The 14,572-nt window shown below is 35.8% G+C and overlaps 2 protein-coding genes and 2 pseudogenes across 4 annotated transcripts; 2 read left to right on the top strand and 2 right to left on the bottom strand.

The window, feature by feature from the left end:
- Window positions 1-3,695: 3,695 nt before the first annotated feature.
- Window positions 3,696-4,490, bottom strand: LOC104736755 (small polypeptide DEVIL 18 pseudogene; annotated as a pseudogene).
- Window positions 4,491-7,226: 2,736 nt separating this feature from the next.
- On the bottom strand, window positions 7,227-8,733 carry LOC104736740 (uncharacterized). 2 transcript variants are annotated; one of them, XM_010456801.3, is made up of 2 exons: window positions 7,717-8,716; window positions 7,227-7,608 (listed from the first exon to the last, which is right to left on the bottom strand). In XM_010456801.3, exons 1-2 carry the CDS (start codon window positions 8,566-8,568, stop codon window positions 7,372-7,374), a joined length of 1,089 nt encoding a protein of 362 aa, XP_010455103.1. In that variant the 5' UTR covers window positions 8,569-8,716; the 3' UTR covers window positions 7,227-7,371. The 2 variants fall into 2 exon arrangements, with proteins under 2 accessions (XP_010455103.1, XP_010455094.1); XM_010456792.3 differs by having other exon boundaries at window positions 7,227-8,733.
- Window positions 8,734-9,488: 755 nt separating this feature from the next.
- Window positions 9,489-11,494, top strand: LOC104736731 (uncharacterized protein C24B11.05-like). Its single transcript, XM_010456783.2, has 8 exons — window positions 9,489-9,765; window positions 9,885-9,962; window positions 10,063-10,128; window positions 10,241-10,338; window positions 10,468-10,593; window positions 10,685-10,915; window positions 11,050-11,115; window positions 11,196-11,494. Exons 2-8 carry the CDS (start codon window positions 9,914-9,916, stop codon window positions 11,361-11,363), a joined length of 804 nt encoding a protein of 267 aa, XP_010455085.2. The 5' UTR covers window positions 9,489-9,765; window positions 9,885-9,913; the 3' UTR covers window positions 11,364-11,494.
- An 803-nt stretch (window positions 11,495-12,297) lies between these two features.
- On the top strand, window positions 12,298-13,846 carry LOC104736721 (uncharacterized protein C24B11.05-like; annotated as a pseudogene). The gene is made up of 7 exons (XR_015584055.1): window positions 12,298-12,411; window positions 12,524-12,586; window positions 12,690-12,755; window positions 12,837-12,933; window positions 13,080-13,205; window positions 13,302-13,530; window positions 13,651-13,846. The product of XR_015584055.1 is annotated as an uncharacterized protein C24B11.05-like (transcript).
- Window positions 13,847-14,572: the final 726 nt, after the last annotated feature.

Below are 14,572 nucleotides of genomic sequence, written 5' to 3'. Positions count from 1 at the left end.
GTCGGAGAGAGGAGTAGACGATGATGTCGAAGACGGAGTTGAGATAAGAGGAGATGAACTTAAAGATGGTAATGGGCCATCCGCGATTATTGGGCCTGGGACAGAAGTAGTATTAAGAGGATCATCATCCATTAATGGACCGAACGAATTGGAAGCCCACAAAGCTTCATCTTCGTCTTCGTCGATAGACGAAACAGAGTGATCAAACGGGAACTCGGTTTCACAAAATCGAACATCTCTAGAAACAAAAAATTCATTTTTGTCAACATCGTATAAACGCCATGCCTTCTTGCCATAAGGATATCCCACGAAAACACATTTCCGACTGCGAGAAGCGAATTTATCGCCTTTGTGATTATGATTATGGGCATAGCAAAGACTCCCAAACACACGCAGGTGATCATACGCAGGAGGAGTACCATAAAGCTTTTCATAAGGCGTCAGACCATCTAAAACAGGACTTGGGGTGCGATTGATCAAATAACCGGCGGTCAATACACACTCCCCCCAAAACGAAATCGGTAAATGCGATTGGAACCGTAAAGCTCGAGCAACATTTAATATGTGACGGTGCTTGCGTTCAACTCTGGCATTCTGTTGAGGTGTGGCGACACAAGATGTTTCATGAATAATACCTTGTTCGCGAAAGAAAGAACCCATACTAATGAATTCCGTGCCATTATCACTTCTAATACGCTTGACTTGTTTCTGAAATTGTCTCGCAGCCATAGCAATCAATGTTTTGATGTGAGTTGCAGTTTCGGTTTTATCTTTTTGTAGGTATATCCATACACTACGAGAAAAGTCATCGACTATGGTGAGAAAATAACGAGAACCAGAAGAAGATGGAGATCGATATGGACCCCAAAGATCACAATGTAGTAGTTCAAAAACAGATGTTGTTTTATTATTACTAATTGGAAAAGAAGACCGAGTTTGCTTAGCGCGGAGACAAACATCACACGCCTTATTGAAAATTTCAGTATCAACAGAAACATGAACTTGTGGAAGTGCACCAACGATTCGAGCAGATGGATGTCCCAACCTTGAATGCCATAACTTGTAATTCTTTGCTTCTTGTGGTGTGACAAAAGCCGCAGACTCCATTCTACAGAAACGAAAAGTGCCACAATCTCTCTTACCCGCACCAATCATCATCCTCGAAGCGCGGTCCTGGATAACAAGGAATTGATCAGCCAGTTGAACAATACAACGATTTTCATCCATCAACTGTCCGACTGAAATGAGATCAGATTGCAATTCCTCAACAAAGAAAACAGACTGCAGAACTAGATTCGAACCCAGCAAAACAGTACCCTCTTGACAAGAAACTCGTTCACGACCATCAGCAAGAATCACTAAAACTGGTTCCATATATCTCACATTTGTAAGCGACGCATAGGAGCTAGTTAAATGATGTGATGCACCAGTGTCTAGTATCCAAGAAGGAGATGAAAACTTACCAGAGAGCTTTTCAGTGCTTGTACTTGTATCACCATTGGGGCGACTGTTGAGAAGCTTCACAAGGGTCTGCCACTGAGTGTCACTGAGACCACTAACTCCATCACGATCCTTATCCGTTAAGACATAATTAGCAGTTTCTTGAGTAGGAAGTTTGGGGACATGAACAACATTTGCATAGCTCTTGTTGCGAGACTGAGCATTGGAAATAATACCACGACCCTTCCCGAGCATGGTTCTACTGCATGGACGTTCTCCCCACCATTCGGGATAACCGACCACAGCAAAACAACTATCCGAACTATGGCCACCGCGGTTACAGTGTTTGCACACTAGTGAACCTCCATCAGGTCGAGAAGACGAGTGCATACGGGGACGTTGTTGAACAGCAAAGGCAGAGACTTCAGCAACATCATCACCTTTGACAACATGAGTCCGTAAATCTTCTTCCTGTCGAACAACATTGTAGACCTCTTCCATGGGTTGGATCGGGAGGCGAGAAACCAGGCTGGAATGAACCGTCGTGAAAGTATCATCAAGACCAGCCAAGAACTCGTGAACTTTGTCTTCCTCACGGTCCTGTTCTTGCAACGAGGTGAGATTGCACTCACATTTGCCACATTTACCGACCCGTAGAGGCCTGTGATTGGCCATACTATCCCAGATTCGATTTAACTTACCATAATAAGCTTCAATGGCAAGTCCTCTTTGCTTACAACAAGCAAGTTCGGCCTTCAGTTGCTGGATACGAGGTCCATTGGTGACGGAGAAGCGCTTCTTGAGATGGTCCCAGAGATCCTTGGCTACATCCCGATGAGAGATATTGGAGCGTAACGAAGGATCAATCGTCATGCGAATCCAAGACACGAGCAACGCCTGAATAGTCCACCAGTCGTCCAAGTCAGGAGATCCATCGGCAGGGCGAGCAATGGATCCATCAAGGAACCCAAATTTCTTCCTGGAACAGAGAGCGGTTTTGAAACCAACAGCCCATTCTTCGTAATTCATCCCCTTGAGTAGAGGATGCGAGATCACAGCACCAGGGTTGTCAGCGGCGGTCAAGTCATAAGGTGAGATGGTGCGTCTCACTTCGAGAGTCGGAGTCGGGGTCGGTGTTTCGGTCGGTACTCCGTTTTCATTGTTACCAGACATGATGAACAAGAAAAGGAAAGAAAAAATTGATCAGATTCTCAATTTTCAGGCTCTGATACCATAAAGAGATGAACGATGATTGAGAAAGATATTTCTATATGTTTACCGTGAGAGAGATTACAGAGATATATAGGAGACCATTGCTTAGCCAGCAAGCCTAATAATTACAGGACTAGTAGAGAATATACAGAAACTTGATAAGGAAATAGATAACATAACATATGGGATATGATTTGTAGAATAATATCCCAATAACTTTAGTTTCATTAATTAGTTTTTTTCCATCTATCTTTGTTCAAATTGTTTTTTTTTTCTTCTTATTATTAATGTTCGTTGGATTAACAACTCAATGTAAATCGTTGTAAAACAGAAAATGCAAGCATTTGTACAATGGAGACAAATAGAAGAAAAAAAATAGATTCACATGCACAATGGATTTAGTTACCACATAGGATTTCTTCTTCTTAAAAGATCCATTACAGATTATATTCGGCCAACGTCAAGCCCAACAATGCGATTGAACCAACAAACAAAAAGTGTAAAGCAATGCGGTTTAATTTGCATATAGTTATATCAAATCAGTATTTCAAAACGATAGTACCAATATTTACTTTTTTAACAATAATATGGACCGACAAATATAAATGCGAACGGTGGACCTGGAACACCGGACACTTGGTACAGTTTTGTTTATGTCTTTTAATTTCCCAATGTTTCAGAAGGAATCTCTCTAACTTCAATACAAATATTACTCCCTCTGTATCACACAAAAATTAGAGTAGTATACAACCATTTCAATCGAAAGAAAACAGCTTAGAAAAATATAGTTTGACGAAGATAAATTCAGTAACACTTTGTACTGTTAACATTACATTTTGAGTCGTAGTCGATGATACAAATGCGATTATAAAAAAAAAAATGTTCAACACAATCATTCAATGTATAGTATGTTAGACATTTTTTGGCACAATAAATCAAAACAAAACAAAATAGTAGTCCATTATATTTTTCAATTGCAAAGTAATTTTTTGCAGTTTTTTCTTTCTACTAGTATTTTTTTTTTGTTTGAAGTATAAAAGAACACTCCGTAATAAAAAATACATTTAATTAAAATGGAAAGAGTGTACCATCGTCCATCGATACAGATTTCTGCTTTCAAAAAATTAAAAGATGTGTAAAGAAAATGAAACGAAAAAAAAAAAAAAAAAGAGTAAAATCTGTAATTATATAACCTAGTCTTGTTTCTTCACATTCATAACGATGATCTCATCAGGCATGTTTGTGCCAACAAACGAGCATTGAAACGCAGCGTTTCATGATGTAAAACCGAGACTTGTGCTCCTTAGCTATATTACGACACTTTCGGGTCACTGAAGCTCCTTTCTGAGACAAGCTCCGAGAGATGGAACACTTGGAAGCAGCAGAAGTCGTGGAAGATGTACCATCAGCTTGACATTTCGTTGAACCGCTTCTAGACAGAAACGGAGATTTCGAAGGAGTAGGTTTTGCAGAGAAACTACGTCTAAAGGTGGGCTCTAATGATGAAGAATACGAAGTGGGTTTAGTTGAGAAACTTCGTGTGAATACAACGGGGTTTGAAGAAGAAGACGAAGAAGAAGAAGAAGCTTTTGTTGAGAAGCTTCGTGTGAAAACATGATGTTTTGAAGAGAAATGAGTGGTTTCGGAGATGGAATCTTTCTTGGAAACTTTCCACAACGTCTCATCATCCATCAATCAAGAGTAGATTTTCTCAGTCGTTTCTTCTGATCAAACTACTCAGTATGTAAATGTACATCAATGTAGCATATGTGTATCTCTCTGTGTGTGAGTGTGTTTGATGTTTGAATTGAAGACGGAGCAAAGAGAATATTAGTGAGTTAGAATGAAGTATAGGTCAAACTTATAGTACTATACAATTTTGTTATATTTACATTTGTCTACTACTACACACACATGTACCTATAGAGATTGTCCAAGGAATTTATTTTTCTTAAATCGAGAAAAATTGAACATTATATATTATAGTGCTCTTATTCAGTATTATTATTAAAAATATAGAAAACAGACAGTTGTAAATATTAATGTAGTACACAATACTGTATTTCTTTTCTCAGGGTACAACGCAAATTTGAATTATGTTTTTAAACGTAATACATTCAACAATTTACAATAAAATTATATTACTAGATTCAAATTTGAGTGGAGATACAATAACGTTAATATCCAAAACAATGATATTACATGTTCTGTTCCAAATTGCTGACAAATTATATATGCATGGGTACGTAACTAATATGATTATGTGGAAATCTAACACAATTCAAATACATAATTCGGATTTTTTAATTTCAAATGTAACATGGCATATCATCTTTGAGAGACTCTGGTTTTTTTTTTTGGTCAAACTTAGGAGAGATTCTGATTTATCGGGCTAGAACTTCACATAATAATATTAAGTACACAAGCTCATTAAACTATATGTTATCGACGTCATTACTTACAAGCTCTGTCATCTTCAATTACTTATTCAAAAAGCTTCCAAACGCGGGATTAAAAACATTATCACGAGTTGGGACCATTAGTGTACGATTAGCCAAAGAAAAAGTCGTAAAACAAATAGCAAGTGAAATCTGAATTTACTTTCACAAATAATATTCCATTGCACGATTGACCACCAATTTATGTATATTTTGAACATTCCCAATATAATTTTATTGAAAAAATAATCTTTGTAAAACTTTCTTATGTACAGTTTCTGTATGCACTAATATCTCCCTTAAGCCTTAACCAAGATATTTTTCAACAAGTAAAATGTGCCTCGAGATTCATATGATCCATGTGGAAACAATGTTTTATTTTTTTCTTGATCGGGTCAAAGAAACTATATAAATACACAATAAAGCTTGGGACCAACGGCAAATAATTGACTAAAAAAACACACTTACGGACCATTTTCACATGTGACCATGTGAGTTCCCACAACCGTAACCACAAGAGACCTCTCACTTCTAAGTTCTCACTATCATTCACATTCAAGATTAGAACCATATGAGTGTTTTAAATACACAGTTGTTATAATCTTGTTTGGGTTTTTAAAGCATGGGTGGGGATCCTTTGAAAGGTCCACATGTGAATGGTTTTGCCAATAATATAAGCAAGATAGAAACACCATTTATTTAAAAAGATATTTCACAACATGTGCATGATCAAGAGTCAGAGAAGAGAAAATAGACTTTACCTTCTTGGGTTTGTGTCCTTGTAAGATCGATCTCCAAGACTATCTTTACTAGAGAATGAACAAAGAAACTGACAATAGTAGCCATGTATTTGCTGATGCAGCATCATCAAGATTCCCACTCGAAAGGAACCCTTTTCTTCGGATCGAGGGGCGAAAACAAAGGGAACCACATCTCTTGTGAATCTTAATGGTGCTGCATCTGCGACTACTGGCTGATAACATCCACCAAAGGGCTACACCTTTTTCCCTAATCATCGAGAACCCAGCTATATCAACCGCAGAAAAGATCCTTATCGGTTTCGAGCTCTAAATTTGGGAACTTCTTTGGTTTTTAACCCAACAAATGAAAAAAAAGCAAAGAGGAAAGCAAGAGGATTCAGAAAGCAAATGAATCAGCAAGATGATTTTGGTGATAAGGAATTGAGAGGGATAGGTACATGAATATATACACTCATGAAGAAAGCTAGTTGGTCGATGTAAAATCACTTGGAAAGGGACAGAAGTAGCATCAAGATCTCTAATTGACTTTTGAATAAAGAGAGAGAGAGATTGCATCAAATATAACACAAGCCCACTTCACTATACAAGTGTGTCAGGAACAGAAGCCAAACCTAAAGAGTTTTCAATATGACATATCTCAAGATCTCAAGTGTTTTATACACAAACCTCAAAACCTTTTTTTCTCCAAAGTACCATGAAGAAGCCAATTAAAGAAACATTTCCAGGTGGAGTTTGATAATGGGTTGCAAATGCAAAGGACGATAAAAAAAAAATAAAGTTTGTATCAGGATAGAAGAATTTTATTAAACTAAACATGATTGATTAGTGTGGAACAAGTGGGATTAGGAAAATTATTAGATTAGAAATGTCACTTTATTTAGACTAATCATGATTAAGATTGTTCCCTGTGCGGTTTCTTACGTGTAAAGGCGAAAACACTCAGAAAGAAAGCAGGCAGCTTTAATTTTTAACTGGAGTTGTTCATAAACTTTAAGTCAGGGAATCAGTTTAGATCAGGAGATTTACAAAATTAGGGTCACATGTACCCAATTAAATGGATCAAGTCAAGAAAATGGATGCAGCAAATCACGGTTGATTATGCGACAGCGATAATTGGATCACCAAAACAAGGACAAAAGACAAGGCACTAATAATACTATACAAAGCGCTCAATCAAAATATTTGTTGGGAAAGTAACATAACACTCAATAAGCTACAGCTACAAGCAATCAAAGATGATGTGAAGTTTGGTTTTCCATAAGAGCCAATCACTTTTCAGATTCGTGCTAACCCATAGTTTTGAACTTTAAACTAATATTACTAGTTTAATTACTAATGACAAATATCTTGAAATAGAAAGTAAGAGAACCATGAATAGCATAAAAGCATATCCCTTTCACAAGCCTAACATTACCATTAAAAATAACAAAATCCAACTCAGCTTCATTCATACATCTCTGACTGATAGATACCAGATAACTAGACACACAATACATGTTCGGATGTTCCTCTAAAAAGCACTAGTAAACAAAAGGAATGAACTTGTGCCTAACCTTATCAGCATAATCCGAATAGCTTTGTCCGAAATTCTCCACCATCAATTCTTCCTCCAGCTTGGCCTTCTTGTTATAGTAAACCAAAGAAACCGCTAAAAGAAACAACAGACTCAAAGGCGCACGCAGAGCAGTGCAGTATGTAGCAAAGAGAAGCATCGTAGAAGCATATATCGGATGCCTGACCCATCTATAAGGACCAAACTGCACAACAGCCGTTGGAACAACAACCTTTTCAGAATATCTAGCGAGATACAGAGTTGAATCGTAATGCATAAGCATTGTAACCACAATCAAAATCCATATCCCTACATTGGTCCAACCACCTGGTAAACGATGCAGCTCAGGTCCTTCAAAAGCCGCAAGCCAATGTCCAACCATGACACCAACACCAAACAAAACCCGAGACCATAAAGGCGTGTTCACATCCCATTTAGGATCATGGGAGCGAGCATAGTAATCTCCATAGAGCCTTTTTCTCACAGTTACGTTGAAGAAGAAAAAGTAATGATAAGCCAAGAAGAACACATAAGGCCAGCCTTCAAGATAGCCATTGAAATAAGCAGGAGGCACAAGTGTAAGCCATGTGAAAACTGAACTTACAATACCAAGCTGCTCAAAGGCATTGGCTTCTCCAATCCAGTGCTTACGGAAACAGTAAATCCCGTAACCCGCAAGCCCAAAAGCGATAAACCAAGGCCAGAACAGCCATGTCCAGCTGAAATACATCCAGAAGAAAGGGTCCAGAGCTAAAGTCGCAATCTTTTTAGCAGCTAAAGTCAAAACCGATAGAAGAAGAGTTAACTTCGCAACATCTATGGGCTTCACTTTCTTCAAGTCCCGAACTTTCTCCACCAGTGAACCAAACGAGAAGGTTTTGAATTGGCTAAGGAAAGGGTTATCGGAATCGGAAACAGTCGAGCTAGAAATCGAGCATCTGGGCGAAACCCATGAACCTTTTCGAACTGGAAACGAAGCACCTCTCCAGATAGATTGACTCTTGACCGCTTCAAAACTTGGGAGTAACGGAGTGGTTCTGGAATCAGCACGAATCGAATTGCACTTAAGGTGTTTGTTTAAATGCCTGAACGAAAACTTTCGGGACTCTTCAAACGGCGTCGTAGCTCGAGGAACAACCTTCGAGCACAGAAGCACAGCTTCCATGGCGAATATAAATTTTACAAAATGAAAAATAAAAACAGATACAAAGACCAAAGATTCAGAAAAAATATTGTAGCTTCATATCTGCTTCGAACCCGAAACTAAACAAAAACAGATAACACAGAGAGAAAGTGAACTAATTTTTTACTTCAGTGTTCACTAATTATAATGGGCCTATGGGCTTATAGAAACTAGCCCAGTATGAAGAAAATAGGTTAAGGTCTAAATTAGCGTAATGGGCTTGGGGGCAAAACTGTAAAAAGTGAGGAAGGTTCTATCTATATAAATTGGCTCAGCTAACATGTGTTGACTATAACGCCGGCGGGGATCCTAACCGTTGAAAACCGACCGGTCGCTGCACATGGCGCCATTTATGAAGTGTGGGCTTAAGATGTTGAAACTCCAACTTTAACTTTAAGACTCTTATTAATTTTCATTTGTCATTTTCCAGCGTAATTAATTTAGTGCAAAGCTGCAAATCAATAAATAATGACAGATTTGTTGTCACGAACACTAATAGCATATATAGTGTACTTTTATAAAATTAGAGTTATACTGTATATTATTATGATTTATCCCTTTTGTGCTATATAAAGTCGTCTCGAATATATATTTACTTTTCCATTGTTTAAGACCAAAAATATTTTAACAAAAATAAGACCAATTCGGGTCATACATTAAATGTATTATGTATATATTGAGGAGTAATAGTAAGGAAAAAAAGAGATTAGGTATTTTTATCTATTAATGTCACACGGTCAAGAATATTTCAGTCACAGAAGTCTTTCTTTTTGTATTCTATAGTTCTAGATCAAATTGGGAAGGGTGACATGATCAAAGAGAACGATATGTTACTATTGACGCGTGGACTTTATTGTAATGCCTAATGAAAATATCTTATATGCTTTTGAATTGCACATCAATGGGAATCATGAGAACCATTTCTATAATCCATAAAATCTCTTTTTCTTGACAAGGAAAATTAAACATTATAAACTTGATGATTAAGCAAAGACTTACTCGTTGTCTAAATAATTAATTTAATACTCAATTATTTTAGTGACTTTATATATTCTCTCACACGTATTCAACTTTCTTATATAAAGACTCTGCGTTTCTCTTCTTTTCTTCATCAAATATTTTTTTCTCTTCTTCGTTTCTCTCACGTCTATTATTTTTCTTTCATCTTTTATTTTATAGGTAATTGCTTCTTCTAACCTTACCTAACCAGAGTACTGTTCTACATGTATTTCTTTTTCTAAGTTTTCAAATTTTAAATGCTCATTCTTTAGTTTTTTTTTTGTTTATGATGTTTTTAGAACCAATCAGATTTGCAGTTTCTGAAGAAATGGAATTTGTGAACACCTCTCCACCAATATATGAATGTCTCCTCTTTGGTAAGAAGTTTCGTTTTGATTCTTACATTCAATAAAATGGAAGCAATTTACCAAATTTTATTGATCTTTGTATATTTCTCTATGTTTTTGTTTCCAATAGATTTGGATGATACTCTTTACCCTTTCAGCTCTGGTTTATCAGACGCATGCACCAACAACATTATAGGTTTGCTAATTAACTCTTCATATTTTTGATTAATTCTTTATATGTTTACACATATCATATGGAGAAGAAAAAAGAAAAAAGTCCTTAAAATCACCAAATTACCCTTGTGCAGAATTTATGGTTGAAAAGCTTGGAATAGATGAAGAGGGAGTAGTTGAGCTAAATGATATTCTTTACAAGAAACATGGAACTACAATGGCTGGTCTTAAGGTAAAATTTACCTTGATCGTACATATATGTTGGTCAATGGATAGATCATAGATGTAGAGGCAGTAAATAATTAGTGTCTATATATATAGGTTAAATCATATTTAAAATACAGGATCATTTCTTCTGCAGGCTGTAGGTTATGAATTCGATAATGACGAGTACCACAGCTTTGTTCATGGGAGATTACCTTATGAAAACCTTAAACCGGACCCGGTTCTGAGAAATCTCCTCACTAGTCTACCTTTCCGAAAATTGGTATTGTTTTCTTTAATTATCTTTTCTTTTTCTAAGTTTCAAGTTTTAGATTTTTATGTTGTATTTATAATATTCGGGTTTGATTCTTAAGGTTTTCTCGAATGGAGATGATGCTCATGTGATGAGGGCTCTAAAAAGACTCGGCATTGAAGATTGTTTTGAGAGAATCATAAGTTTCGAGACCTTAAACCCTGTGATCAACGAGGCTGATGAGGTTTCTTGCGAGACAGGTCATCTTCCCGAGAATCCGGTTATCTGTAAACCAACCGAGATTGCTTTCGAGAAAGCATTCGAAATCGCACAGATTGATCCTCACAAAACAGTAAGTAGTTTCATATATAAACGAATAACTAAACATTTAGACTTTTCTTTCGGGGTTGAGTTAGATTTTCCCTTACTCAATAGTTTTATATATCTCCTAATCAACATTATCATGTTTTTTTTGTGTGTGTGTAGTTGTTCTTCGACGACAGTGTCCGAAACATCCAAACCGGAAAAGCCGTTGGTCTCCATACAGTCTTGGTAAGAACCGGTTAACATGTTAACCAATACCTAACTAAATAAAAAATAAATTAAAAGTTACTAATTTAAATTTATTTCAGGTTAGGAAATCAGAAAAGGTGGATGGAAGTGATTACGCGTTAGAAAGCATTCACAACATGAAAGAAGCATTTCCAGAGTTATGGTTGGAATCCAACATCAACGACAAAGAATCTGAAAGAATTGTTTACGCTACACAGATCTCAATTGAAACTACTATTCAAGCTTAAACTTTACATGTGCTCATCACTGATATTTCCGTATTTAATTAATGTTTTCAATAAAAAAAATATATCCATTCGTATCTTGTATCTTGTATCGTGCGTTGATATATTGTTAACAGCCGTTACGGGCCTAAGTATTTTTTTTTTCCTCTTAGCTAAATGCATTAGGTTTAGATGGGTTAAAACAAAAAGATGGAAAATTCTGCTCAACTACAATAGCTATATTAGTACATTTTTTTTTGAAACAAATTAATTTATAGATAAATTAAACAAATAGGTTGTTCAAAACAAAGAAAAAAAAGATAAATTAAACAAATAAAGGCACACGAAGCATTTTGAAAAAGTTTTGGTGTCGGCTCGTAAATTATGCGCATCATTTGATTAGCAAAAAGTGAAATTAATGTCACGTGAAAACAGTGGTCGACGTCGATGTCGATGTCGATGTCGTCGTGAGTAATTGCTTTCCCTCCCTGATTTGACGATAACATGTGCATATATGGATAACAATATTGTTGCATCGAGACTGACAGATCTTGATGATTGAGCGATGATATTTCCGAAAATGGTCGGTGAAATCAAATAGTTGAGGAATAACTATTATAGAATGTGGTTATGTGGGTTAATTATATACTTATATAAACCAACAATCGTGAGTGTACTTATTTTGACAAGAAAGATCGATCTCAAGATGTCCCACTCTATAAAATAATTTTCAGTAATATGGAAAACGTGACATATGGTCAAGCAAACGAATAATGTTAGTTTCCCATCAACGAATATATCATGAGAACTAGTATTTTTTTTTTCTTCTTTAAATTAAACTATGTACTATTAATAAGTACTATTGGATTGCAACAACTAAAAGTCGAACGCTATTATTGACTTTTGTTTTCACGTAGCCTATAACGCGCATTAGCTTGTTTCTTATATAAAACACATACATACCTGCGTTATCAATTCGCTTCATCAAATATTTTATCTTCATGATCAGTTCATCACCATTTCTCTAAAATCTTGTAATTTCTCTCTTTTAATACCCTCATCTAGCACTAAGGTAAATAATGTCTCCTCTATCTTTTCATTTTCTTTGGTTGCAAACAGAATTGCATTTTCAAATGATCTTTCTTTTGATTTTCATTACTTCTGTTTTTTTTTGAATCTGCTAGTTTGGAAGAGAAATATGGAATTCGTGACCAACTCCACACCAAGATATGAATGTCTTGTCTTTGGTAAGAAGAAGTGATGTCTAATTTGTTAGATCAAATTTAAGAATATGCAAGCAATTAATTTTTTTTTATTGATCTATCTCTATTGTTTTTTTTTATCCAATAGATTTGGATGATACTCTATATCCTCTAAGCTCCGGTTTATTAGAAGCATGCGCCAACAACATCATAGGTACTAGTCTTTTCCACTTTTTTTAATTTAACATGTTTATTAGGGAAAACACTTGGAAATTTACGAACAGTCCTTTGGCAGAATTCATGGTTCAAAAGCTTGGAATAGAAGAAGACAGAGTGTTGAACTAAACCAACTTCTCTATAGAACATATGGAACTTCAATGGCTGGCCTTAAGGTATATTTTTGTTAATTAAAGCATAATCACATACGTACTAGTTGACGACTCCAAACTTCACCTGAATTGTTTCATTGTTACAAACTCGACGACATTGGCTTACTTACTGTAAAACCAAAACTTTAATTATTTGATTATTTATTTAGGCTATAGGTTATGAATTCGACGATGACGAGTACCACAGCTATGTTCATGGGAGATTACCCTATGAAAACCTTAAACCGGACCCGGTTCTGAGAAATCTACTTCTTAGCCTACCTTTTCGAAAATTGGTATTGTTTTATCTTTTCTCTATTGTTTTTTTTTTTCTTTTTCTTTTCTAATAGCTTAAATTTCAGTTTAATAAAATTTTGGTTTATTTATAAAAGGTGTTCTCAAATGGAGATGATGTTCATGTGATGAAGGCTCTAAAAAGACTCGGGCATTGAAGACTGTTTTGAGAGAATCATAAGTTTCGAGACCTTAAACCCTAAGACCAATGATGCTGAGAATTCTTGTGTCACAGGTCATCTTCCCGAGAATCCGGTTATCTGTAAACCAACCGAGATTGCTTTCGAGAAAGCCTTCGAGATGGCACAGCTCAATCCCCACAAGACCGTAAGATTTGATGACTTAAAACTAACATAACTAGACATTTTTTTTTCTTTTACTTTTTTCTTAATTAATCAGTAGTTTGATCTCATAATCAATATCAATCGGTGTTTCTTTCTTCTACAGTTGTTCTTCGACGACAGTATCCGGAACATCCAAACCGCAAAAGTCATGGGTCTTCGTACAGTCTTGGTAGTAAGATCCGGTTAACATGTTGAACTCTAAGAAGAAATTAGTGAAAAATCATCAAACATATATGTACATTTCCAAGACTTAATTATATACACTATTACACTGAATGAAAAATTATCATTTTAAAATTGATGACAGGTCGGTAAATCAGAAAAAGTAGATGGAAGTGATTACGCCTTAGAAAGCATTCACAACATGAAATCAGCATTACCAGAGTTATGGTCGGAATCCAACAGCAACAACAACTACAAGGATTCTGAAAGAATCAGTTACCTCGCACAGATCTCTATTGCAACTTCTGTTGAAGCTTGATCATGTGTCCATGTTTACATACATATAGTTACCACATATATACTAGCTAAGAGTAATATACATCGTTTATCGTTGCTGCAACGGTCGATGAAAAGAGTAATGATATATATACTATAATACATTATGTGGAACATATTGCACATCTTTCGTTTCGATTTTTATAGCACGATCGGGTGTGGTCCATAAAACTTGGTAATTGCTGTTACAAACGAGGAGGACAAAAAACAAAACTTTTGGTCTATACATACATATGTTCTTAAATAAGTTTATGAAACATTAGTACTATTTTTTCTGGTTTTAGAAGTTAATTAAACATATTGCACATCCTTCGTTTTCTTTTATGTTTCGAGATATTATAACACAAGTGTGGTCCATAAAACTTGGTAATTGCTATTGCAAATCATGAGGACAAAACAAAACTTATGATTAGACAATTCATAAATTTAATTAGAAACGTAAGAGTTATACTTATGTCACATAATATAGTCTCGTATTGGCTAATTTAAATTACTTCAGTCTTGGAGAGTTCGAGATGGTTAACATT

Source organism: Camelina sativa, chromosome 2 (assembly GCF_030686135.1).
Source record: "Camelina sativa cultivar CO46 ecotype springtype chromosome 2, ASM3068613v1".
Classification (NCBI taxonomy): domain Eukaryota; kingdom Viridiplantae; phylum Streptophyta; class Magnoliopsida; order Brassicales; family Brassicaceae; genus Camelina; species Camelina sativa.
This window is presented reverse-complemented; position numbering and strand designations above follow the sequence as displayed.

Bases quoted from the DNA above. Each gene is read 5' to 3' on its own strand.
- LOC104736740 (XM_010456792.3), bottom strand. From the start codon at position 8,568: ATGGAAGCTGTGCTTCTGTGCTCGAAGGTTGTTCCTCGAGCTACGACG.
- LOC104736731 (XM_010456783.2), top strand. From the start codon at position 9,914: ATGGAATTTGTGAACACCTCTCCACCAATATATGAATGTCTCCTCTTT. The intron at 10,129-10,240 runs GTTTGCTAATTA...ACCCTTGTGCAG, and splicing joins ATGCACCAACAACATTATAG to AATTTATGGTTGAAAAGCTT. The intron at 10,916-11,049 runs GTAAGTAGTTTC...GTGTGTGTGTAG, and splicing joins AGATTGATCCTCACAAAACA to TTGTTCTTCGACGACAGTGT.